The 25,902-nt window shown below is 38.2% G+C and overlaps 1 protein-coding gene across 2 annotated transcripts; it reads left to right on the top strand.

Annotated features, from left to right (window-relative positions):
* Positions 1–242: 242 nt before the first annotated feature.
* On the top strand, positions 243–25,548 carry LOC148879554 (D-xylose-proton symporter-like 2). 2 transcript variants are annotated; one of them, XM_088961131.1, is made up of 15 exons: positions 243–589; positions 735–814; positions 960–1,057; positions 2,633–2,711; positions 6,087–6,146; positions 6,290–6,356; positions 6,451–6,575; positions 11,535–11,636; positions 11,895–12,263; positions 12,352–12,399; positions 12,502–12,564; positions 13,970–14,050; positions 20,768–20,866; positions 21,125–21,262; positions 25,279–25,548. In XM_088961131.1, exons 2-15 carry the CDS (start codon positions 758–760, stop codon positions 25,408–25,410), a joined length of 1,518 nt encoding a protein of 505 aa, XP_088817257.1. In that variant the 5' UTR covers positions 243–589; positions 735–757; the 3' UTR covers positions 25,411–25,548. The 2 variants fall into 2 exon arrangements, with proteins under 2 accessions (XP_088817257.1, XP_088817256.1); XM_088961130.1 differs by having other exon boundaries at positions 424–814.
* The last annotated feature ends 354 nt before the right edge of the window (positions 25,549–25,902 follow it).

Consider the following 25,902-nt stretch of genomic DNA (forward strand, 5'->3'; position numbering starts at 1 on the left):
GGAGTTATTTCCGATATACGGCTGGGGTGGGCTGTGGGGGTGTTGATGCGAGTTCCGGACGGATGCCCGAGAAAATCTTGTTTCGTTGTCGAAGGTTCAACGTGATTGGGAATTTGGGATACTGTTAGTTGGGAAGTGGGAACATAGACGCACAATCGTCAATTCCACGTGGCATTTAGTCCAGAAAAGCGATGAGAAAAGAAGTAAAATGATGTTGACAAGGGCGACGCCACGCGGACTTTGTTGAGACGCAGATCAACTCCACGTGGCAAATTTGCCCAGAAGAGATGAAAAAAAAAGAAAACTGTGTTAAGAGGGAGATGCCACGTGGAGGGTTGCTTAGCGAGCCAAGTGGACACAGATGTGCGGCTGTGGTGTCTTTTGAGTAGCGTGGTAGGTTGCAAATCCAGAGACTCTTATTCCAAGTCAGAATTGAGTCAATTGATTGCCCAAGAACTCTCTCAGCTCTTCTGTGACGACGTGCTAGATCCGCGGCCGCTATTTTATAGGAAGAAATTGTTCTTAATTGTTGTTATTTTAATCAGGAAAAGTCGTTTTCACTGAAATTTTCTTGAGAAGAAAACTGCAGGTGATTATCCATCCATTTCTGCAACTCCAACTACCTCCTTGTGCCAACCTCCGCTCTGGTGCTTTAATTCATTCGCCCCCCCTGTTTATCTCTCCCAACAACCCTTACTCCGGGTTTCTGTTTCCTACTTATTGGTTGTGCTCAGAGTTCTGTTTCTGAAGTTGGAAAATGGCGTCCTCGGAGGCCTCTGACCCAGAGCAACCCGGGCTTTCATTCTTTGGAAAGGTTGTCAAGGCTGAAATCTGCTGTTTCTTTCTTTCTTTCTTTCTGGGTCTTTATCTAATTGCAATTTGATTGAATCGGAATTTGGAATTAGCTTAATTTTGCCCTTTTCGATTAAGAGCAGTTTTTCTTGTCGTAAACTGAGTAGGCTGGGAAGTCTTCGGGAGAGATCTACCAGGCAAGAGAGCCTCTTATTGGGCGGGACGAGTATTACAAGAACTATTCTGTTTGGGCAATAATCTTGCCGTGAGTATTTCGGAACTACTTCTTCTCTTTTGTTCAGTGATCGCACAATTTATTCCGTAAGAAAGCTGCATGTGTATATAGACTGAGATTGTATATTAAGTTTAATTTACTATGGCCTTGTCATAATATCTTGACAATTACTTGCATATGTAACTCAATGGTTATGCTTCGGAATTGTTATGACCGATAAAATAAGATTGAAAAAATGTTTTGGGATGCTGATGCCAAGATAAATATCCTCTTACCCAATTATAAGTAGATTATCTTCTAGTCAGAGAGAGGCCACCTTGTGTTAAAAACAAACCTAAGGTTAGGACCGTGCCCAGTTTACCACTCCCAACACTCCAGATAACTATGACTAACATTGGGTAATGGTATCTTCTAGATGAGATGACAGAGAGAAAAGATATGAAATTGTTAGAATTGGATGGGAAACTATACGTGCATGCTTGCCATTTTCTCTCTTGAACAAGTTATTTCTTGCATTGGTAGCATTAGGTTTGGCATTTTTGTCCCTTTATCTGCATTCTCCATTCCTTGCTCAATAATAGGAGTAGATGCTGGAGACTTTATTAGAAATACAATATTTTTCTTTTCTTTAAAAAATAGTTGTGTTTCTATGAACTGTTGATAATTTGTTACTTTTCCAGACAATGATTTCCAAAGAAATGGTGGTTTCTTTTAATCACACTGATTCTATGCATCGTCAGCAACTGTTTAAGAGAGACTGCACCAAATCCATTACTTTTGCATATCACTTCATTTTTAAGATAAATGGCCATGTATATGTGTATCAGTGTATGTATCATTTCCTACCATCATTTCGAAATTCAGATTGAGCTGGGTGGCCTAACTGTTCAGGTTATTTGAAAAATCCTGATCCATACTCTTCAGACTGTTAACCAAATCCTGAACTGTAATTTTGAAAATCAGACTGGACCCGATGAAACAGCTGAGTTGTGAAATAGTAGCCAAGATGGTATGCCAACCTGATGGATATTTTTTGGTCAAACTTGGAATTGGTCAAAACCACTTACCTGTGCATGCGTATTTTGAAATGGTTAAAAATTTGCATTTTTATTGCACAATAATGTTTTGGATTTATATGTTTGTTTATCTTAATTTTATTTTCCCCGTTTATCAATGTTATTTTCTTTTTTATTAGTCACTCAGTCAGTTTGATCTCAATGGAAAAACTGCTGATTAGTGATTTCCAAACCTGGAGAGTTACATCTTTGTTAAGCTTTTAGAACATTTTCTTGAACCATGTCATCTGTATGGTTTCAGAGTGCACACCTTCTGTGAATGGAATCAAGTTGCATATGTAATGTCCAACTAGGTATGAGACTCTAGTGACACCCATGTCTGGCTGTCTGCTACTGAAATGAATGATTTTCCTGTTCAATATAGATGTGTGTTTGTGGCTTCTTTTTCTTGCTTCACATCATTGAACATGGCCAACGCTTTATTTTGATAGTGTTCATGTTGAAGTAGTTAAATTTGTGTATATTGCCTGTTCAGCTTAGCTTTTCTAATTTCTATATATGAAATAATGAGCAACTTGCTGAGCTGTAGGTTTCTATTCCCAGCACTTGGAGGACTGCTGTATGGATATGACATTGGTGCCACATCTGGTGCTACAATTTCTCTCGAGGTATGATTTTACTTGAATTTATACACTGGACAATGTATACAGACACAAATATGCATATATCTGCATAAAATTTCATGATACAAAATATTGATAGTCTGGAGATTGTTATGATGTGAAATATTGTTCCTGCTGGCTTTGCTTGTTCAGATCAGATTAGAAACTGTTGCTCAGTGTGTTCATGTACCTGGTTTAAGATTATAAGACGGTGAACCTAACCACTTTGTGATTGGTTCTAAAACGAACCACCTTGTGCTAACAAACTCAACTAACTCAAGTGAGTGTTCTAGCTCCAGGCTTTCTACTCATAGTAAATAGTTAGAAGATGTTCTTCTAATTGCTTTTAGGATTTTTTAATCTCTTAATTTTTTTCATGTACTTGTCTTATTTCCTCTCTTGATTCTTAGAGCCATGTTTGTGTTAAATGTTAACTTACATTTACACTTTCTAGGTTTCTCTTTGAAGGGATTGGACCTGCCAATCTTTTGGTGGTTATGTATTATTGTGTTGTATTAGTATTGAGGAATGTCCTGTTCAACATTAGAGGATACACATCAAACTGCATCATTGCTCATGAGATTGTGGCTCTAGGGTATGCCTAGATAGGTAGAACTCTGTGGGTGATGAACATGTGATTGCAGGGTCAAGCTTAATTTGGTTACAGTTTTCTGTCTTGCACTTCCATTAACCTTCCCAGTTCCCACAAGCCACAACTCCCTATTTTTGCACCTTGGGATGTGGTTCCTATACTTTCTTTGGCTTTGGTTATTGTTATTACTTGCCTGTTTGTTCTTTCTTAAGTGTGATCTTGTAACCTTCACTGTTAGCCATGACTCCTAGGCCATTCAATTAACTGAATTTTAACATCCACTGCTTCTTCTACTAACCTAAATGCTATTATTAATTTATATGGCTTGGAGAGGAAATTTACATATAATAGTTAGAATTTAGACCATCTGTTCTACTTGTTATTGCATTTGCTAACTAAAAAGAAACATAGACAATATTCTAACTAGACTTGAATCCAGTCTGGAACCGAAGGAAATATTTAAGTTGAACTGACAACCATGGGAAAAAGGATGGGGTTAAGTAACTGTTAGGTGATATATTTCTAACATCAGTGGTCAGTGTATTGATTATTTTGAGTCAGGTCTTGCAAGTCTGCAGTAAATTATTTCCATTGATTAAGTTGAGGTGTCCAAGCAAAGGAATATGTGTGATGATCTCTGCTAGACAAAGATTTTTCTCAAAATCAACCCTTATTGCCTCACTACGCCAAAAATTTTACGACGTGTTACTTCCCCCTACACATGTTCTCAAAGAGTTCATATCTGTGCCCCACAACGTCCCACAGCACATCCCCGCCCGTCTATTTCGAACATCTCCCAATGATAGACCAAAATCGATGATGTCATCACCGGGAGATGTTCCCAATACATGGCGGGAATGTTCTGTGGGACGTTGTGGGGTGTCCCCTTGTGGGGCGCAGATGTGAACTCGTTCTCAAAAGCAGTACAGCAGCATTTCTAACTAGGTAGGTCTCCGATACAATTCTTTTCTACTGGCTACCTACATAGAAAGTGAATCAGCTAATGAGTTCATTGATTTTTGGTCCAACGATGTGTTTAAACTATCGTCTAATTATCTTTCCTTCTAGATAAAGTGATGTAGCTGCCATGGTCCTTGTCGACATTCCTACAGCTATCCTGTAATTACCTATGAATCGCCTTCAACTTATAAGATGTTACCCTATGGGATAGGCCCAATTGAAGCCCCTATAAAAGAGATAGGAGTTAAGCTTTTATAGTCGTTGAAACCTATAAATCCTGAATGTATTGCCAAAATTCCTCCTTGATGATTCCTTAAAAATCTCCAGTACCAAACCTTCCAGGTTTTCCAAGACTACACCCATCAAAGTAAAGTTTGATGGAGTTTAAAAGAGGGTGATCTAGGTCTGCCAAGTCCAAAACCATAGGTCATTGTTTTGAAGAGAAAGCTATATTCTGCCAACCTGTAGAAATATATTATATATAGTTAATATGTGTACTGATATGAAGAAAGCAAGTTCATTATTATTCCTTTTTTCATTCTTGTTCATAACTCTCTTCCTCAGTGTATCACTTGTAGTCATCAGGTGGTCCATGTCTCTTCCTTCTGTACTATTTCTTAGAAATGGTTTTTTTTTTTGATGAATTATTTCTTAGATATGGTTAATAAAATTTATTGGGATGGGGGTGGGGGTTTCTATGAGGTTGTTCCTTAACCATTTGGAGTAGGGGGAGCCCTGTGGAGCTGATATTTCCCAGTGCTGGATTAGGATAGAGGGTGGGTGGTAAGGGGGGTCAGCTATCCTTTAAAACAGGGCATAACCTGTCCAGGGAGAACAGGGTGGTCATATGAAGCATTTTTCTCTCCTAGTGTTGTTGAATTAAAAGTTAAGATACCATTATTAGGGGTGAGCATTGTTTGGTTAAAATCGACAAAATGAACCAAAAATTTTCTCTCCTAGTGTGCCTGAAGGACCTCCATGTACAGTTGAAAGGCCTTTATTAGTGGATATGCTATGATTCTGGGTGACTGGAATTCTTTTGGATTTATCTGGTGTGGTTTACAGTGGTTTTCTTGAGCTCTGGTTTGCAGCTTGCATTTAAGGTTCTTGGGGGTCCCATTGGTCTCAAGGCCTTTTGATAGGAAAAAATTGGTTATCTCTGTCTTCTTTTTGGTTAGAGGGCCTTCATGGGATCTCAAACTTTTTGGAGTTTGGTGGTAGGCTTTTAGGTGATCCTTTGAAATTGTGGTTTCTATTTGCTAAATATCCTGCATACTTCCCACATTGGCACCAGTGGACAGTGGTCTTGCATTTGTTTCAAGCATGTACAAGAACTAAGTGTATTTTGTTTCCTAAGAAACCAAATGCTTGAATAGAGCACACAGGATGATTTTTTTATTTGCAGAACTGAAGTGGTTTAGTGCTGAAGTTATGAAGAACTGGTAAACTACTATGAAATACTCGAACATGGTTTTGTTCATAAGAGGCAATAGGTGATTCCAGTTCTGCTACTGTTTATAACAATTGATCGGCATGATTGGTTTACTTGTGTCACAGTGCGTATTGCATAAATTTAGTCTTTCTCAGTAAGATACAAATCCTTGCTATGGATGCTTGTTCTTTATCGCCAACTTTTTCATTTCCTTTTAAATATCTGTTATTCTAACTGGATAGGTTCAAATAAAATGAAAATAATGATGGCAAGTAAGCTAGATAAAAATAAATTTCCAGGTCATATTGTGTAATTCCACAAATGCGATCTGTGGAATCCTAGATTAAGCTTCATGATGTCATTATTCTGATAAATTGATATTTTTCTTTTTTGGCAGTCATCCACATTAAGTGGGATCACATGGTATAACTTGTCTTCAGTGGAAATTGGACTCATTGTGAGTTAATATCTCATTGTTGCTTATAATTGCTTGACATTCACATAATGAACATGCATTAGTATGGTTCAATTCCTTTCTGAATATATATTTGTTTTCCTGTTTTTGTTGTTGCTTTTTTCGCATTATGAAATTGTTTATAGGTCAGTGGTTCGTTGTATGGGGCCTTGATTGGTTCTGTTTTGGCTTTTACTGTTGCTGACTTTCTAGGTTTGCATTCTCAACTTTTGGAGCATAGGATTATATTTCATGTTATTGTAAATTTTACTTGCTAAAATTTGAGAGTGGATATTTTCAATTGAAGGAAGACGAAGGGAGTTGATGCTGTCCGCTCTCCTCTATCTTGTTGGAGCTCTAGTGACAGCACTGACACCTGACTTCCCTGTTATGGTGATTGGACGCTTCATATTTGGCATAGGAATTGGGCTGGTAATTTATTTTATGCTGTTTTTTCTTCAACAGAATATCATTTATATTTAATTTCTCTCCATTTCCTTATACACAAACAGTTCTTCCTTTCTCCACCAACCCTTCCTTGTGCAATGTCAAATGGAAACATGGACAGAAGAATATACACAAGTCACAATGCATGTATATGAGATGTAGTGTGAAGGTTTACAGTTTGCTATAATGCTGGAAGATGATGTAAAAGTGTTAATAATTACATTTCCTAGAGAAAAACCAAGAGTCAATGTATTATGTATTTATTTAGTGGGTGTTTGCCAAATGCTAATATGTATGATTTTGTTTTTCAAAGCAAAGATAACTGCCACATTAGTAAAAGCAATATGATTTTTCTTATCAGATTTACTCAAAGAGTCTAAACAACCCACAGACCTTCTTTGTGGAAATTTAGCTGGGAGCTCAACAGGGCCTCTAGACACTCTATGGGGAGAATTTCAGCTTAAAATGCTTTCCCATGTAGCCAAAATAAACCTTTTCTTAGTGCTATAGGCCTAAGAAAGGGAGCTAAATAGCCAAGGACCTTGGTGCTAATAGGCACACTATGAGAGAAGTGGATAGGAAAAACAGAAAATGATATGCCAGATGTTCTAGCAAGAGAAGGGTGTTATGGACGCATTCCTCGGGAAGACGTACCATCGCTGCCGGCAGCAACAGGAACCTGACCCTCCGCAACAACAGTCTCATCCAGATTAGATTAGTCATATTGCTTGTTCTTATCTTATTCTATTGTTCTTATCTTATCTTGTTAGTAGATTATCAGATTAGGATTAGCTTATCTTATCTTGTTAGTAGATTATCAGATTAGGACTAGCTTATCTGATCCTTAGCAAGATAGAACTGGGAGTCTCCCTAATCAGCAAGGAGTCTCCCTAAGATTAGGACTCTTGTAATCTCCTATTTAAGGAGTTGCTATCAGTCAATAAAGATATCCAATATTCAGTTAAAGAAGTGAGTTAGGAGAGTTGGTGATCTCTTGAACAAATCACCAAAGGCACCAAGATAGGTTCATCAAGAAGGGACAAGGGAAAACAGGAGGTTTTCCCCATGGACCGACCTGTGACGAGATCCTATTCCTGGGCCCATAACAACTTGGTATCAGAGCCTACCGTCATGGGAGATCTGGAGCAGCTATCATCCAAGGTCCACAAACTGGAGCATAGGCTCGTGGAAACCCGCGTGGAGGTTCGTGAGGTCAAAGACGATGTCCGGGAGCTGCGATGCTTGCTGGAATCATATTTCTCTAACAAGGAGAGGGATCCAGAAGGGGCTGTAACCACAAACAGCCACCGACCAGACTTGACGGAGTCGTCCGGCGAACAGCAGGTCATCGCCCCGGTAGCCGTAGTCATCCCCAAGTACAGCAAGCTGGAATTCCCGTCGTACAACGGCAACGGAGACCCCTTAGGCTGGCTGTATCACTGTGAGCAGTTTTTTCGGAATCAACGGACAGATGACCGGGATAAGGTAAATCATTCTATATTGCTAGAAGAGGATCATGTTAAAGCAGAAACAGAACATGCTAAGGCACCAGTTGATTTCACTACATTGCAGCTTCACAATTTGATGTATGAGAAAATTCATTTTGGGAAAGCCATAAAGGTGCGCAAAGATTTCAAGTCAAAGTATCCAAATATTGAACTAGTGCTTGAGGAAGAGTTTTTCAGTTTAGCCCCTCAAGATATTACAGGATCTGTACTATCAAAAGACAGTGCACATGACCTGATGCTAAGGCGGCTTAATTTTGAGCTTTTCTGGCGAAAAGAACTCTGCAAACTTCTTGAGAAACTGGAGCAACACAAGAAAAGCCTTATGGAGACCATTGCACACCGAAAGAAGTTCCTTTCAAGTCTCCCGAAATCTCTGAAGAAAGCATCCTTGCTTGTCCAACACCAACTAGGGGTTCTGCATACAAAGAAATTAAAGTAGCATAATTTAGCAGAATTACTGCCACCTCCACTCTATGTGATTTACAGCAAGGCTGTAAGGGAGGCCATGTGCTTTCTGATGGATCCTCAGCTTGGAAAGAAGCTATGTTATGTCCAGTTTCCACAGAGGTTCGACGGTATTGATCGCCACGATAGATGCGCTAATCGCAATATAGTGTTCTTTGATATCAACAAGAAAGGCTTGGATGGGATCCAAGGACCAGTCTACGTTGGAACTGGTTGTGTCTTGAACAGGCAAGCATTGTATGGCTATGACCCACCAGTGTCTGAAAAGAGACCAAAGATGACTTGTGATTGCTGGCCTTCTTGGTGTTGCTGTTGTTATGGTGGATCAAGGAAAAAGTTGAAATCAAAGAAGGGAGAAAGAAGTTTGTTTGGAGGGTTTGACAAAAAGAAGATGAAAGTGATGGCAAAGGACTATTCCAAGAAAGGCTCTGCCCCTATCCTTGATCTTGAAGAGATTGAAGAAGGGCTTGAAGGATACGATGAGCTAGAGAAATCATCTCTCATGTCTCAGAAAAACTTTGAGAAGAGGTTTGGACAATCACCTGTCTTCATTGCTTCAACACTTATGGAAGAAGGTGGTTTTCCTGAGGGTACCAACATCACAACCCTCATTAAGGAGGCTATTCATGTTATTAGCTGTGGCTATGAAGAGAAAACTGAATGGGGAAAAGAGCTTGGATGGATTTATGGCTTAGTCACAGAAGACATATTGACAGGGTTCAAGATGCACTGCAGAGGATGGAAGTCAGTGTATTGTGTTCCTAAACTAGCTGCATTTAAAGGTTCAGCTCCTATAAATCTTTCAGATCGTCTGCACCAAATTCTCAGATGGGCTCTTGGATCAGTTGAGATATTCCTTAGTCGGCATTGCCCTCTATGGTATGGCTATGGAGGAAAACTAAAATGGTTAGAGAGGTTGACCTATACTAACACCATTGTTTACCCTTTAACTTCCATCCTTTGCTTGCCTACTGCATCATTCCTGCTGTTTGTCTTTTCATTGGAAAGTTAATCATTCCCACTCTGAATAATCTTGCTAGCATATGGTTCATTGCCCTCTTCCTGTCCATCATAGCCACTGGTGTGTTTGAGCTCCGATGGAGCGGTGTTAGCATTTAGGATTGGTGGTGCAATAGACAATTCTGGGTGATAGGAGGTGTCTCAGCTCATCTTTTTGCCGTCTTCCAAGGCCTTCTTAAAGTTCTTGCAGGAGTTGACACCAACTTCACTGTAACTTCAAAGGCCGCAGATGATACAGAGTTTGGTGAACTGTACCTCTTCAAATGGACTACACTTCTTATTCCTCCTACAACACTGATTATCTTGAACATGGTTGGAGTTGTTGCTGGAATATCAGATGCCATTAACAATGGTTATGGCTCATGGGGCCCCCTATTTGGGATTGATGGCTCTCAAGAAGGACCTCAGAACATCTTATGCAACTTGTTTCCTAATGATACTGGTACTGAGCTTCCCCATCAGTCAGCTAAGCTCTTTGTTGGTGCTGCTGTTAAAGTCTTGGTTGAATGGTGTAATTTACCATCGGCCAAAGCCACATGGCTCCCATTGGCAGAGTTCCACGCCACATATCCAGAGATCGAGCTTGAGGACAAGCTCGCAGTCCAGGAGGGGAGTAATGTTATGGACGCATTCCTCGGGAAGACGTACCATCGCCGCCGGCAGCAATAGGAACCTGACCCTCCGCCAGCAGCAGCAGTGATCCAATGATTCTCATCCTACCCAGTTCGGCAACAACAATCTCATCCAGATTAGATTTGTCATCTTGCTTGTTCTTATCTTATTCTATTGCTCTTATCTTATCTTGTTAGTAGATTATCAGATTAGGATTAGCTTATCTTATCTTGTTAGTAGATTATCAGATTAGGACTAGCTTATCTGATCCTTAGCAAGATAGAACTGGGAGTCTCCCCAATCAGCAAGGAGTCTCCCTAAGATTAGGACTCTTGTAATCTCCTATTTAAGGAGCTGCTATCAGTCAATAAAGATATCGAATATTCAGTTAAAGAAGTGAGTTAGGAGAGTTGGTGATCTCTTGAACAAATCACCAAAGGCACCAAGATAGGTTCATCAAGAAGGGACAAGGGAAAACAGGAGGTTTTCCCGTGGACCGACCTATGACGAGATCCTATTCCTGGGCCCATAACAACTAAGGGGCAACAGGGATCAAATGTAATGGGGTCCACCCATTGGAAGCAAGAGAATCTTTTGTTATAAATATAAGAAGGTTTGTGTAAGGAAGAGAGATTGGCTTCCTAATGTAACTTTGGGGTGTTGGCACAATCTATCTTGTAGCCTTCTATTATCTTTTCTGACAATAAGATTATTCCAGTTATACATAAAAAATCTTCCATAGGAGTATGTTCTAAATTAAAATATTTCAGAGTTGAATGGCTTGTTTAAGATGGGAAGAATTCTAGTACAAGGTAGACTATAAGGCTGATGTGGAGTTCGGGGAGGAGGTGTTGATACAGAGGATCCCTAATCCAGTGATAGGTCTGGATTACATGCATGATTCTTCCACATGGGAGATCATATAGCAAACTTCCCTAATGGCCAGATTAAGAAAAACATACATGTGTTTCTGTGTATTCTAAACCAGTGTTATGGAGTTGTGTTTCCAAAAGGAGGGGAAAAGAAGGCTAAAGAGGGGAGATATGATGCACCTTCTGATAGGGTGTGGAGGGTCTTAGTGAAAAATGGTACATCGTTTCCATTATTCTTATTTCCCCCTTCCTCCCCCCCCCCCCCCCCAAAAAAAAAAAAAAAAAAAAGAAACAGAACAAACAAATGAAAAGACATGGAGGGAACTCTAATATCCAACATTATACTAATTCACAATCTGGTCATGCATGTATAAAAGTCATGCTTTATTTAATTTTCTTTCTTCTTCCATTTTCTTTTTCCCTATAAAATTTTAAAGATATGTAATTTTTGGATTTAACTCTTTTAGGCGATGCATGCTGCCCCGATGTACATTGCTGAGACTGCTCCAACTCAAATACGAGGCCGGCTCATTTCTCTTAAAGAGTTCTTTATAGTTCTAGGAATGCTTGTAAGTGCTCAAGTTTATACTTTGGTTATATTTTGAGGGAAGTATTGAGTCAGCTATGCACGACATCATATAATGGATCCAAAAGAACAAATTTCTCATACTTCATGTGTTTGTTACTGTGTGTTTCATGTGGTAGCCCTCATCTAATTCTCATGATATCAAGTGATATTGTACCATGTTGGGCTAGATACTATATTAACCTGTTTTTATAGTTACTGTCAATCTTTCAATTACTGACTGCCTAGACTTCTCCTGCAGTTAGGTTATACGGTTGGCTGTCTTGAAATTGACCTAGTTGGGGGATGGCGCTATATGTATGGAACTAGTGTCCCTTTATCAGTGATTATGGGGATTGGAGTGTGGTGGTTACCACCATCACCTCGATGGCTCCTTTTATGTGCCATCCAAGGGAAAGGAAACATGCAAGATTTAAAAGAAAGAGCAATATCTTGCTTGTGCCGGCTGAGGGGGCAAGCTATTGGCAATTCAGCCCCAGAGCAAGTAGATGAAATTCTGGTTGAGCTTTCTTACAATGATCAGGAAAAAGAGTCTTCTCTAATGGAGATTTTCCAAGGGAAATGCTTGAAAGCCCTTATTATTGGTGCAGGTTTGGTCTTGTTTCAGCAGGTATTGTCATTTTGCAAGGTTCTATAAGTGTAGCATAGTTAAGTATCCTTTGGTATTTCTCTTATGTTACTAACTTGATGGTTGGCAGATCACAGGGCAACCAAGTGTGCTGTACTATGCTGCAACAATTCTTAAGGTGCACTTTTTGACTTTGGTTTATAAATTGAACACTAGTAGTGACTACATATCATAGCCTAGTAGGTGTGTATTTTTATTCTTATCCAACTTGGTTTAACAGAGTGCAGGGTTTTCTGCAGCATCTGATGCTACACGGGTCTCAATTCTTCTTGGTTTGTTAAAGGTAAGGTCAAAGAGGTTACTCTTACACATGGTTCTTTCCTCATTAGTTTATGATTTTTTTAATCCCTTATGTTGAATATGCAAGTGCTAGAGTTTTATAGAGTTTATCTGCTGATTTCTTTGGGTTGAAGTTGACTTCTTCACAGACAAAAGCTCAAACAAGTCTTAAAAGTTGGTTTGGTGGAAATTCTTGGTACTTAAAGGAGGAGCATATTGCACATTCCTTGTGAAAACATTGTAGAGATTATGGAGTACTTGGAATGTTTCCTAATATTCAAAAAGATTCATTTATCATTGTAAAATTTAAAAAGGATAAAGGCCATTTGAATTATTACATCATTGAAAATTTCCATATAAATATAATGCTACAAGCACCAGTTAGATGTGTAAAAGGATTTTCTATGATGCTATAGGTGTTGGATTTTGTTTTAGCTTGTTGTTTTTACTTTCTATGGAAGCTAACTTTGAAATATCAATGTTCTTTTTTAGGATACAAGGCTTTTCTTTCCTACTTTTTTATGAACTTAAGGAATCATGCTGGGTCCATAGTTAACTTGTTAATTGTATAAATTCAAAGTTGTTGTAGAAGGAAAGAAACCAGAAAAGACAGTATTATTAGAACTTGAAAGGACAGATTAGTGAAAATGTAGTTATTCTTTCTTTTCATGAAAAGCTGTTTTGACTTTGCTTTTACTTGGTCTTTGTTCTTTTACTCCTTGTGGCAATAAAATTAGATCAGTTCATTAAGAAAAAAGAGGCCATTGGACCTTTTCTAGAGATACATTATATTTTATGTCAATTTCTACATTTATATGCCAGTCTAACATTGACCACTTAGAATTTTAATAATAAACCTATTTTTTCAACATTGATGAATATGCCAACCATATGAATTTCCTAAACTAAGAGTTATGTATGAATACCTAGTTCAAAAGTTTATTGGACAGTCAAAATTTTCCTTGTATACTCTAAGCAATATACCTGTTATCCTACAAAGTTGGCTAGGTACTATTTTTCTAATGGAATGCATAAATTCCTTTCATCAAATACTGAAATAGAAGAAAACATGGCTTTGCAGGGTTCACATTTAACAAATTTAATAATATCAGTACCAGAGGAAATGCTTTGAAAAATTTCAAATTGATTTGTTGTATGAATCTATTTGTCCTTCCATCTAACAAGTCATGCAAAATCCTCCTGAATGGTATATGCAAAACATCATCTAGAGACATGAAGTAGTAGTTTCTTTCTTATGTGTTTACAAGATTCAAAGGCTTTCCTTAATTCATCTTGCTATTTTTTCTTTTTTTAATACATTAAGTTTTGTATCTTCTCAAGGTGAAAAAAGATGGGACTTGATGTTTTATTTGCATTCCAAAGGTCTGACTTATTTTTTCCTTTTTTAGTTGATTATGACTGGAATAGCTGTTCTTGTTGTTGATAAACTTGGCAGAAGACCTCTACTACTTGGGGGCGTCAGTGGCATTGTAAGTTCCTATTTACTTGCAAGGGGATCTCATATTCTGTTTTAAAATATTAAACCTTTAAAGATGTTTTGGAAAAATGTTATTCAGTATTGACATATTTAAGTTGTGGCATTTTTTTTTGTTTGGTAAGGTGAACCTTATTAAAGGAAGAAGGATAAAGGAGAATAGAAACACCTCCCTACAAACTTGAGAGTGGACTCTAAAGTCTTAATAAGGCAACAAAATGCAAAAGCACCAAAAAAGCATTCCCTGAATAAATATCACTCCTCTAGCAAGTTTTAAAGCAATACATTATCTGATGTAGGGATTCCTCTGAAATGTGAATAAATATCACCTCCATCCTGACTTGCTCAAGACCTAAGAAGAACATAGTTTCATCCTCTGACATAAGACCAAAACATCAGATCTAATCCAGTGCCTACAACAGATTTATCTAGAATAATTCAGAATGTCTCATCACCATGGTTAGTCTCCAGTTCTTAAAGGCGTTGGGTTCCTTGAGAGGAAGGAGAGAGACAATGCTGCACAACAAGTAACCATTCTGACAAAGAACTCACAGTAACTGGCACTCTCGTCAAATCCCAATGAGTGGCAAAAAATCAATAGAAGCTTTTAATACTCCAGAAAAGATTCTTATGGACATATCTACATTATCTTCCACCTCCTAAGAAGTGGTAGAGAAGAAAGTAGTCTTAAACAAGTCTGGGATATCAGAATGGGGGGGTGTCTAGTGATTGACAAAGAATGGCTAAAGTGATTCTTAATCTTGATATGGAGAATAATTTACCAGTCTGGAAAGTGGAGAATAATTTGAATTCTGAAACTGAAAAAGAGCTTTGTTGAGTCTCACTATGGAAATTGATTCGGCAGAAGGGGTAGGTCCTTTATCTGAGGAAAGCAGAATGAAGAGATCTCAAGCAAAAATCAAGTATGATAAATTGGCAGTAAAAGAAGAAATCAAGTGGAGACAAAGAGCTAAAGTGGCCTGATTAAAATAGGGGGATAAAAACACTCTCTTTTTTCATAGAATGGCAAACGCCAGATCAAGAGTTTCTTCAATCATTAAGCTGGAGTGGGAAGGTAGATTGGGGGAATCTGATGCAAATATGAAGGTAGTGGCAACTAACTTTTATAAAAACCTTTATAAAGAGATTTTGTCCTTCAGACCCTTTCCTAGAGACCTTCCTTTTAAACAGTTGAGTGAAGATCAGATTTCTAGGAGGAAATTAAAGCTGCCATTACTATGTTGGTGGTTGATAAGTCGCCAGGGCCGGATGGTCTTACCAACCTCTTTTATGTCAAATGCTGGGATTTTGTGAAGCAAAATATTTTGAATGTATTTCAGGCGTTCTATGGTAATGCTTCCCTTCAAAGAAGTTTAAATGCTACCTTTATCACCCTCATTCCAAAAATTGAAGGGGTGGTTAGTGTTAAAGATTTCAAGCCAATCAGTCTCTTGCACAGTTTTTATAAGATCTTTTCTTAAGTGTTAGCCGAGAGAATGAAAGGGGTGTTAGGGAATGCTATTTCATACAATCAAAGTGTTTTTGTTTTGGGGAGGCAGATGCTTGATTCTGTTCTTATTGCTAATGAGCTGATTCACTTAAGAAGAAGAGAGGGTACCCCTGGTTTGATTTGCAAACTGGACATTGAGAAAGCCTATGACTATGTCAATTGGAGGTGTATTGATTTGGTGTTGCAGCATATGAAGTTTGGGAAGAAATGGGGAAACTGGATAAAAGTTTGTGTATCCACATCCAAATTCTCAGTTTTGATTAATGGTCAGTCAGTGGGGTTTTTTGACAGTTCTAGGGGTCTAAGACAAGGTGACCCCTTATCCCCCTTGCTCTTTATTTTTGTTATGGAAATTCTCACTTTGTTTTGTAAAAAGGCTGTTGAATCTAGTGATTGGGAAAGCTTTGCATTCTCTCCTGAAGGGGAAAAGATCAATATTCTCCAATTTGCAGATAATACTTTATGCTTTGTGGATGCCTCTCCTTCCCAATTAGATATTGTCCTTGGGATATTAACCTGGTTTGAGGTGATCTTTGTGCTGAAAGTCAACTGGAACAAATATTTGGGGCTGCCCTTGGGAACAAATATTTGAGGTGATCTCCAACATAGTTGATTGCGCGGAGGTTCTGGCTTGTCAGACTGAATTACTCTTGGTGAAATATTTGGGGCTGCCCTTGGGGGCAAATTGTCTTACCTGCTTGATTTGGGATCCAGTTATTGAAAGAATGGAAAGGAAATTGGCTTCCTGGAAGGCAAGATCTCTCTCATTTGGGGGTAGGGTTATTCAGATAAATAACACACTTTCCAATTTACCTACTTACTTCCTTTCTCTCTTCCCCATCCCTAACAAAGTTGCTAAAAGATTGGAGCAGATTCAGAGATGCTTCCTTTGGAGGGGTTGGGATGAGGAGAAAAAAGTTCACCTTGTAAGTTGGGACCAAGTATGTCTTCCTAAGGCCGAAGGTTGTTGGGTTTTGTACTTTCGTTTAGATGTTTCAACAGACTTGCATGATCCCTTGTGCTCTTACTATTTCCTGTCACAGACTTGCATGATCAAACAATGCCCCTAAGTAACACAATTTCTTTATTTTTCACCTTCCTTTGGCCATGAATGGTTTCTCCTACTTGGAAACACCAGAATCACTAGCCTCACCAATTGATACCTAAAGGACAGCCCAGTGCACAAGGCTCCCGCCAATGAGGATGGACCTTGGCACATCGTTTGGGTTGCTCCATCGCGATCTGGGCGATCAGGATTTAAATTTTGGAAACAGCCTCTGTAAGTGCATGGTTGCATACATCTGTCTCTCACCAATTGATACCTCGACTTGAAAACTACCAGCTGAATTAGGATCTAAATTCTTGATATTTGACTCACCCTGCTCTTTTTCTTTGGCCTCTTCTCTTTTATTTCCATATGCTTATATGTGGGTGATTGGCTGAACTCCTTCCCCCCAAAAGACCTTAACTACTTGGCCACTTCAACCTCATTAGCAATCACTTGATCAATGGATAATGACTTACAAATTTTATTCCTCTAATCTGTTATAACATGTTATGTCTTCCCTAAGTTCATCGTACCCAAGAAGAACCTTCATTGCCTCTTTTGAGGTCCCAAGGGCACTACCATCAGTTTCTACTGACTCCCCTTACAAGACTGAAAAAGTCTTGTATTTTTCAAGTATTGGACACTCCTAAGCCCGTCTCTTCTGAATCACAACCTTTGCACAACTTCTCACCATTCTCCTATCATCCAAACAATGACCTCATCCAGTGGAACTAAACGACAAAAAAGGTGTTGACAACTCCCTAGGGGCAGTACAAGATTGTTTCACAATCATTTCCATTAGATCCACCAAAGACAGCCTATTAGAGAGAGGGGGAGAGAGAGAGAGATGTTATCAGTGCAGTGTAGGAGAAAAGAAGAGAGGAGAAAGATTTGAGAGCTCAAAAGCATGCTGGCGGCGCCAGCTATTTGTTATATATACTAGGGTGATAGCAACTAAAAAACAAAAGGGTAAAAATACAATAGTACCCCTGCGGTACTATACTTAGATAAATAACAGCTTTTAACAAGATAAATGAGACCAAAGCCCTGGAATCCGCTATGTGATTGCAACTTCCATCTCCCATCCTCGGCGGCTGAGGGGAAGATTCTGCCAACCCTGATGATAGAACCAATAACAAGAATGGGACTCGTAATCAGCCCCCCACAACGTCCCACAGCACATCTCTTGCGTGCATCGGGAACATCTCCTGATGATAATACCAGAAATGATGATGTCATCATCGGGAGATGTTCCCAATACATGGCGGTGATGTGCTGTGGGACGTTGTGGGGGGCTGATTTGAACTCCAAGAATGGCATCCTTTTCTTTGATTGTCTCATAAACTTGAAGTGCTGTCATTTTTAAGATCCCTTTCATGCCCTTGATACTCTGCATATTTTTCTCAAGAGTATATTATGCCTTCAAGGCCCATGGGCTAATAAACACATTTAAATGGTCCCAATTCCTATGCATTTCTATTTCAAAATACAACCAAAATTGGTCCCCCCCCCAGTCCATGACAGTGGGCCTAGCATCATAAAATTCCAATCTCTCTTTAAAATGCAGTTGGAAGCTTCCAGATTGCAAAACTTCAACAACCTGACATAACCCATATCAGAATTTGGATTTTTAGTCATCCATCACTCACCATTCCTTCTTTTTTCCACTGGCTATGTCCTCACTGGAGGATCCATGGTAAACAATGTAGGTGCCTCACAACCAGCTATATTGGGTTTGCAACTCCTTTCCACTGAATTGATGTCTTTACCCTCCAGCTTGTAGCAATGGAGGCTATGCTGTTCCTTCTGTCGTGATGACAAGATCTTAAAACCACTGCCCCTTTCAACTACAATTTGAAGGATGCACTTCTTCCCTTTCACCGCCAGATCCAAAAACTTTGTGATGTCAGACAGAGAACTACTGCAAATCAGCAACATTACCAATTCCAGAAAATACCTAGCTTAGGTTTTCCTTATCCACTTTGATGTATCCACCTGGCATTCTCAATCTTAACAAATGTGGTTATGCACCATGCATGGAGAGGCACTCCTATGACCCTTACCCGCCAGCAAGTGCAACCTCTAGGGATTTGAACTAGTTTGACTGATGACATCAACCTCTAAAAGTGGGTTGATAACTATTGAAAGTCCTTTAGCCAAGCCTGAGTATCTCAATAGCCTCAATATCCAAAAAAAAAAGCGTGAAAAACTAGAGCTCTCTTTCTAGATTTCTGACCCCAGGAGAGTGAAGGGAAGGCCGCCTTACCTGAACCCATGTCTTCACCTTGACGAGCTTTGGCAATCATCAGAAAACCTCCTGATCAAACATATATAAAGAAAAGCCTCTCTTTATGATCCCATCATTGTCAATCATGATTTGCTTTGCAGCTCTCAGTGACTTCAACTGAGTGGAACCATCCTCAAGAATCTCTAAAGAAGCAGCACCCCTTCACCACCTTTGATCTTCCTAGAACCTAGTATTTCCTAGAGATCAATTCATATATAATGAAAAAGAAGAAAATATTTCATTAATAGATTTGTGAGGACAGATCCTAGTGAGCCTTCGAGTAGGCTTCTACATTAGTTTATTTACTTCTGGTTGCTGAGTCCTGCGGAATCTGAAACTATTAAGGAACCTTCAAAACAAATGCTGGGGATAGATGGGTACCATCCTTCACCCTGCCAATGTCCAAACTGTGGTAATTTATTTTACAAATAGTCTCCTAATTGCTGAGGTATTTTTTAAAAGATCACTAGGCTCTAAAAAGAAATGTTTAAATCCTTCTCCATTTAGGGGACTTAAAGATTGAAAGAAGTAGATTGGAAAATTATAACGAGGAAAAACTAAACTGTCAAATTAGAATCTCTCAGTACCAATGTCTAAATACAGTCCCCTTTTCCTTTACAAATGATCTTCTGAAGGTGTTTCTTATAGGAATTACCAACCTCAAACATGAAATTCTTAATACCTTCATGTGGGCCTCAAAGATTGAGAAAAAAAGTAGTTTGGTAAATCAGAAATCTAATCAAGATAATTGTTCCCCAGGAGATTTAGAACATTTCCCCCAAATTCACGAGCTTTGTAGGTCTCTCAGTCACCACATTTGAAATTTTAATTTAGGCCTTAGATACTTGGGTCATTTCAAGGTATCAAATTCCATGCTTCTTATATTCTTCTTAATCCCCCTACCCCTAAGATTGATACCTATGGTAACTTGCTAAAGTTAATGTACAACTTGATATTCATTCAAAGCATCTGATAATAATTCTCAAATTCCTTACATCTTCCTGTCACTGATGAATCACAAAAGATGATAATGTTGTCAAAAAACTGAAGGTGCAAGGCAACTGCTTTGCCTGTACCTTCTTTAAAGCCCTTAAAAAACCAATCCTATTTGTATGGCTGATTGGCGGCATGGCAAAAGTAGGTCATGTTGGCCTGGCACAGCCCACATTACACCTATATTTAAACCTGTTTCAGTCTAAAAGAAACTTATCAGGAAGTCACTGCCACGAAATGAGAAGTGGGCACAAGAAACATACCCCAAATCCAGCTTTTCTATCTCCCACTGAAGCATGACTTCCTGACACCAGTTCATGGCAATTCCAAGTTCAGAATTTCCTTGATTCTAAAAGGTGGAACTTTGGAGATGATCTTGTACACACTACCAACTAAACTGTGGCCTAAAATTTAAAGCCCCAAATTTCTTGGGGATAAGGACATAAAAGTGTTGTTCTTTTCTTGATGAGATACCTCAAGAACCTATGTACATGTATTCCATTCTTTCATCCTAAGTTCCTAACTAATAAAGTTTCAGTTATCAATGAAGAAAAGGATTATAACTCAACAACAACTATTAGGTCCATTTTGGTGATACCTCAAGTTCAAAAGCAGCTCTTATGATTTCATCAAGAGGTCTTTACCTCCAGAATGTCTGGAGTTGCAAGGCCATGTTCTCAAATTTCTTTGCCTTCTTGAAAATCAAACGTATTGATTGTATTTGGGAGTGCTTCAAAACAGTGCTTAGAAAAAAAGCAGTCAAATCTCTCATTCTATTAACTGGGGTGCTTTTGAGGAGTAATGTTTCTGATGATTATTTTAATTGCATGGCATTCATATACTTCATTCTCAATATTCACTTCTCCTATGTCAGGTCATCTCTTTGTTCCTGCTGGCAGCATATTATACTTTCTTAAACAATGCACCATTTGTAGCTGTAGTTGCACTACTGTTGTATGTTGGGTGTTACCAGGTATGAGAGGTTTCTCTTTCATTCCAGTCTTCATATTATTTCCTTTTCTGGTGCAATAGTTCTAGATTAGGATCTGCTTTAGAACAGTGATTGTTAATTACTTCTAAGGTACTATGCCTGCCAGTTCTGGGCTGACCATATTAGGATTTATGATTTGGTAGTTGTATATTTGGAGTGTGATAAGCAGTGAATGCAAGTTATTTGTTGTATTTGTATCACATGCCAATGCGGCTTTCTTATCGGGACTGGTTTATGCAGTTATCATTTGGTCCCATTGGTTGGCTGATGATTTCAGAGATTTTCCCTCTACGCCTGAGAGGGAGAGGACTAAGTATTGCAGTGCTTGTTAATTTTGCCTCAAATGCGCTTGTAACATTTGCATTTTCTCCACTAGAGGTATCTATCTCCTTGACAAATTCCATTTTCCTGTTATTAATTCTTAGGGGTGCCATCAGTAAATTTCTAAGGAAAATGCTTTGGCGGTGTTTGGAATATTGGTGTTGTGTTCCCATTTAGACTCCATGTAAGCCATGTAGGAATTTTGACCTTACCTTCCAAGATTATGTTGGTTAGGCAGATACAACTTCAAATAAATATACCATGTTTTGCATAGAGTTATGTGCATGGGAGTGTTGGGGGAAGCTTCGTTTTGGTGTTCCCCTCAACAGGGGGTGTTTCCACTTTGGTTGTCTTATGTGGTACCTAGTGTTGCCTAATGGAACTTATGTGTTTAAAACTACAATAAACAATTTTGCATTGTGCTATGTGCCAAAATGCCTTACTTCCCTGATTTCCAATGCAATCAGGTACAATCGTTGAGACTTAACACCACTACATAATCATCAATAACTTTTTCTATTATCAGATTTTATGGTGGAAGCAAAACGTTTAAAAATGCGGAGATGTGAGGTGATGCACTTAGATGTGTGAGGCATAAGCCTTGGGCCATGATGCTTAGCTTCGTGGTTAACAATGTTTTAAAGAAAAACACCTACTAAAATGAGGAAAAGTACAAAATTATGCATAAGCATAGTATATATTTATGTTGGAAGAATCATATAAATGAATAAATGACAATATAATCAAATGATTTGAGAATATTAGAATTAGAGGAAATATTTTCATTCTTACAAACCATTCAATAACTATTTAAAGAATACATCACAGATTCACAGTGGCTTCTTTTTGGTTATTGTTCCAATGGCTTTAAATATGTTAAAGCATAATGACAAGCACATATACATGCATTGATGCAAATATGTATACAAAAACACAAATAGGGCATTTCAAGATGTGACAAATGTTCTTTATACTTTCAGGCATGAGCATGAAGGTCTTGAGTTGTTTTCCTTGAGCCTCACTTCAAGTCATAGACCTCGTATGTTTTTTAAAATACTAATGAAGAAAACCTAGAACTATATGACCATCCATGAATTATATATATTGGTCATCATCTGATTAATTGTCCATCTTCTGGGATTTGAATGGATTAAAAATGAGCCAATTTGGTTAGAACCATTCAGATAAAGTCATTCTTTACTATTTCCGATAAGCTGCTGTATTTAAATTTGAATGTTCCACTTTGTCTTAGGACTATCTTTTTCTGAATGATACATTTTAAGTCTTTCTTGCTAACACATCATGCATAGTTGTTTTTATCAGCAGCAATAATGGTGCTATATTAATATATGAATACTCAAGTAAGAAGCTCAACAAAGCCTTACTCCAACTATCTACATTAATCTTGTTTCACCATTCCACTCTATCCTGTTTCATATATTATGCATTTAAATATGTAGTTGTAGTTATGTAAATATAAAGCCGCACACCCTGGTTTAGAAACCGAGAACCCAATCTCTGCTTAATACCCACTATTCATGCATTACTATTTGAAAAAAAAAAGGTGTTCTAATTGGGTCAAGTAAGGAAAAAGGTATAAAGCTTTCCCATACAAAGGGATGTATTAATCTGTTTTCAGCAGTGAATGGATTGAGCATATTCTTTGAGCACTTTGTGCCTTGGTGGTGTGATTCTATCATTTTATTATAGGTATGATTCCTATAACTGATTGGTGTGACTCCAATATGGAATTAGAGTTCTAAGGTGAGACTCCAAATACACTAATTCAAGGCTGTGTGTCTCGGCCCTCTACCTTCTTTCTCAACATGCTATTACATATCGAACTGTTCTCAAGTTGCATACTTGGGTTTTGACCATGCTGCATCAGCTACAGAACAGGGGATAGACCAACCTCCACACCCCACCCTGGTAAAGGCGAGATTTGATCCCAAGTCTCTGCAGATGGAGACCTTACCGACTGAGCCTTTTTTGGATAACAGATCAGGATTTTATTGATTAAAAGAAAAGAGTTATTTACAAATGTATAAAAACCTCATTTAGGTAGTTCACCCATCCACCCTCACCCTTATTTTTTATGTTACAGCTGAGCCCATAACAGATTCTCTCTGGTCACACCTTACTTTGCCAAGGCATCAGCGAAAACATTGGCTGCCCTAGTGCCCTTTGAACAGTAAAAGAATGCATTTAAATGCTTTGTTCAACCAGTTCAGGTTGGCTGCCCTAGTAACCTTATTTTTTATTTTTTATATCTTTCAAATGGGACTTGTGCTGCCATGGACCTTGAGAGTTTTGTTCAACCAGCCCACCACCATCTTTGAATCTCTGTCCGTCATGATGTTTCTTAAACTCAGCTGCTTGCATATTCTTAAGCCTTGCAGTATTTCCATCAGTTCAGGTTTCACCGAATTTCCTTGTCCTAATGGCCCTGAATATAAAGCTAGAGTAACCTCATTATCATCTCTAGTTACTCCCCAATAGCCATCAAAGTTTAACTTCAAACAATCTTGTCTAGTAGGAGACTGTTGCATCTGTTGTAACGTCTTTGAAGTTGATGACTATTCACCACCACCCTCTAACCACTTCATCCATTGAAAATGAGGCAAAAATTGCCAAAAGTCTTTACCCAATTGACTACCTTCACTATGTTAAGTTCAACAATTTCTTCTACTCCCCTAACCTTGCCTTTGAAGAATCCCATATTTTCTTTCTTCCCAAATTGTCAAAATAATAGATGCCTTTGTTCCTCTTTTCCTTATCAAAGGTAAGAAATTTGGGCTGAATGAGCATTTGATGTCGAAAACCTTTTTCAAATGCAAAGCAAAAGAGCAAGAAATTAGTAATAGTAGGTGGTATAAAGATTCCCCACATGTATTAATGCATTACAAAGAACACACCAATGAGGAGACAGGCGCCAGTTTGCTCTTCTCTTTGAAGAACATCACAAGTATTGATTTTTTTCATGAAACAACTTCCAACAAAAAGCCATAACTTTGGAGGAACCAGAGTATGCCAAACTTCCTTGGAAGGAAAAGATTGGGAACCAAGAGAATGGGAATGGGACAGAACCTTGAAAAAAGAGGAGCAGGAAAAGACACAAAGAGTTGGGCATCCAAATTTTGAAATCAGATGGGGAGTTGTCCAAGCAAACCACATCCAGAGATTCCAACTAAGCCAGTTGGCACCTTTGTATGATATATCCTTGTAGCCATGGTTGTGGGTAGTGAACAATTGGTTCTGTAGGAAAAACAGTTGGTGTTTTTTTCCACCTCCTCATTGTCACTAATAGGAGATTGATTTTGCAGGAAAATCTTTAAGATAGAATTTGGAGTTCTAGAAACATGTTATTTTTTCAAGATAGAGTTAAGCCATGCTTGTATTAGAGAATTCTTCTTTTTGGTAGTATGTCATATAACCAATGCTTGATCGATTGATTGGCAACTTTTAGTACCGGAAGGGAGTAGTGTTCATCTTATTTTCCCAGCAGTAAAATTGAAAACAGAATGCTGCTATTTACTTGCTATTTCTTCGTTCTGATTAGTTTGATATTAGCTAGGTCAAAGAAATCTACTAGGCATTTATCTCAGCTTGTTGGTTTCTGATTGATAGATTACCCCCTGTAGCAGGCATTACATTTCTCTCTCAGCAAAAATTAGGTGTTTTTAAAATCCCGGTTGCCTGCATAGGACCTTCAGTGTAACAGTTTGACTTAATGACTTCAACTATCTGTATTTTAACTAATGTCTGTCCTATTAATTATGAATTTTAAAAGGAGGATTTTCTCTACGTTTTATCTATTGTCATTCTCTCAAAATTTCCAACCTGTTTCATTATTACATTGAGATTTTCATTATGGTGTGGAAAAAAGTTCATATTAATGAATGCGTTCATAGCACATGGGAAGGTAATAAGAACTGGGTTGGGTATCCAATAACCTATATGTTTTCAGTTACTGCTATTCACCTTTCTTATTTCAAACTTGATTCTGTTCTCTTTGTTTCTCATTATAAATGACTGCACTTAAGCCGTTTATTGTTTTTGGATTTTGATTGCAGTCATTGATTGGAGCGGGAATGCTATTTGTTGTATTTGGAGTGATATCTGTGTTGTCTCTTCTCTTTATATTCTTCATTGTACCAGAAACGAAGGGTCTTAGTCTTGAGGAAATTGAAGCCAAAATCCTTTAGAAAAAATCCTCTTCATTTTCCTCGTTTCACAATTCTAGTTTGACAATGAATTGGACTCCCAAATACAAGTTTCCATGGTGATGAAAAAGACTTTTTGTCCCAATTAATATATTTTTTTTCTATTACTATTATAGTTCAGCAGTCTTGTTACGCCATCCTACAGTTGTTTTTATTTTAGTTATAATACTGTAAAGTCTGTAATAATAGTTATATATTAGCAGAAAAACCTAGTTATTCTTAAAATCCTAATAAATCATCTTGAATATACCCTGGTTTCTAGGATTGGAGTGAGCCCAATTTTATATTGTAATTTATCTCAACAGATTTCTGCTGGCATCCCTCTCAGCCCAATTGAAATTTCATGATTTCATTCCAAACAGATCTTCCAAGGGATGTTTGTTTGGTTGTAGCACAAAATCTAGTTGACACTTAATGTAGATAAACATCTAATTCTAAGGCTATATTTGGTTACAAAATCAATTTGAACCAATT

This window comes from Nelumbo lutea, chromosome 1 (genome assembly GCF_056320005.1).
Source record: "Nelumbo lutea isolate HS-2025 chromosome 1, American lotus-T2T, whole genome shotgun sequence".
NCBI classification, from domain to species: domain Eukaryota; kingdom Viridiplantae; phylum Streptophyta; class Magnoliopsida; order Proteales; family Nelumbonaceae; genus Nelumbo; species Nelumbo lutea.

Excerpts from the sequence above, each read along its gene's own strand:
- LOC148879554 (XM_088961131.1), top strand. The coding sequence starts at position 758 with ATGGCGTCCTCGGAGGCCTCTGACCCAGAGCAACCCGGGCTTTCATTC. Across the intron at positions 12,400-12,501 it reads ATGCTGCAACAATTCTTAAG|AGTGCAGGGTTTTCTGCAGC; the intron begins GTGCACTTTTTG and ends TTGGTTTAACAG. Across the intron at positions 14,051-20,767 it reads TTGGGGGCGTCAGTGGCATT|GTCATCTCTTTGTTCCTGCT; the intron begins GTAAGTTCCTAT and ends CTCCTATGTCAG.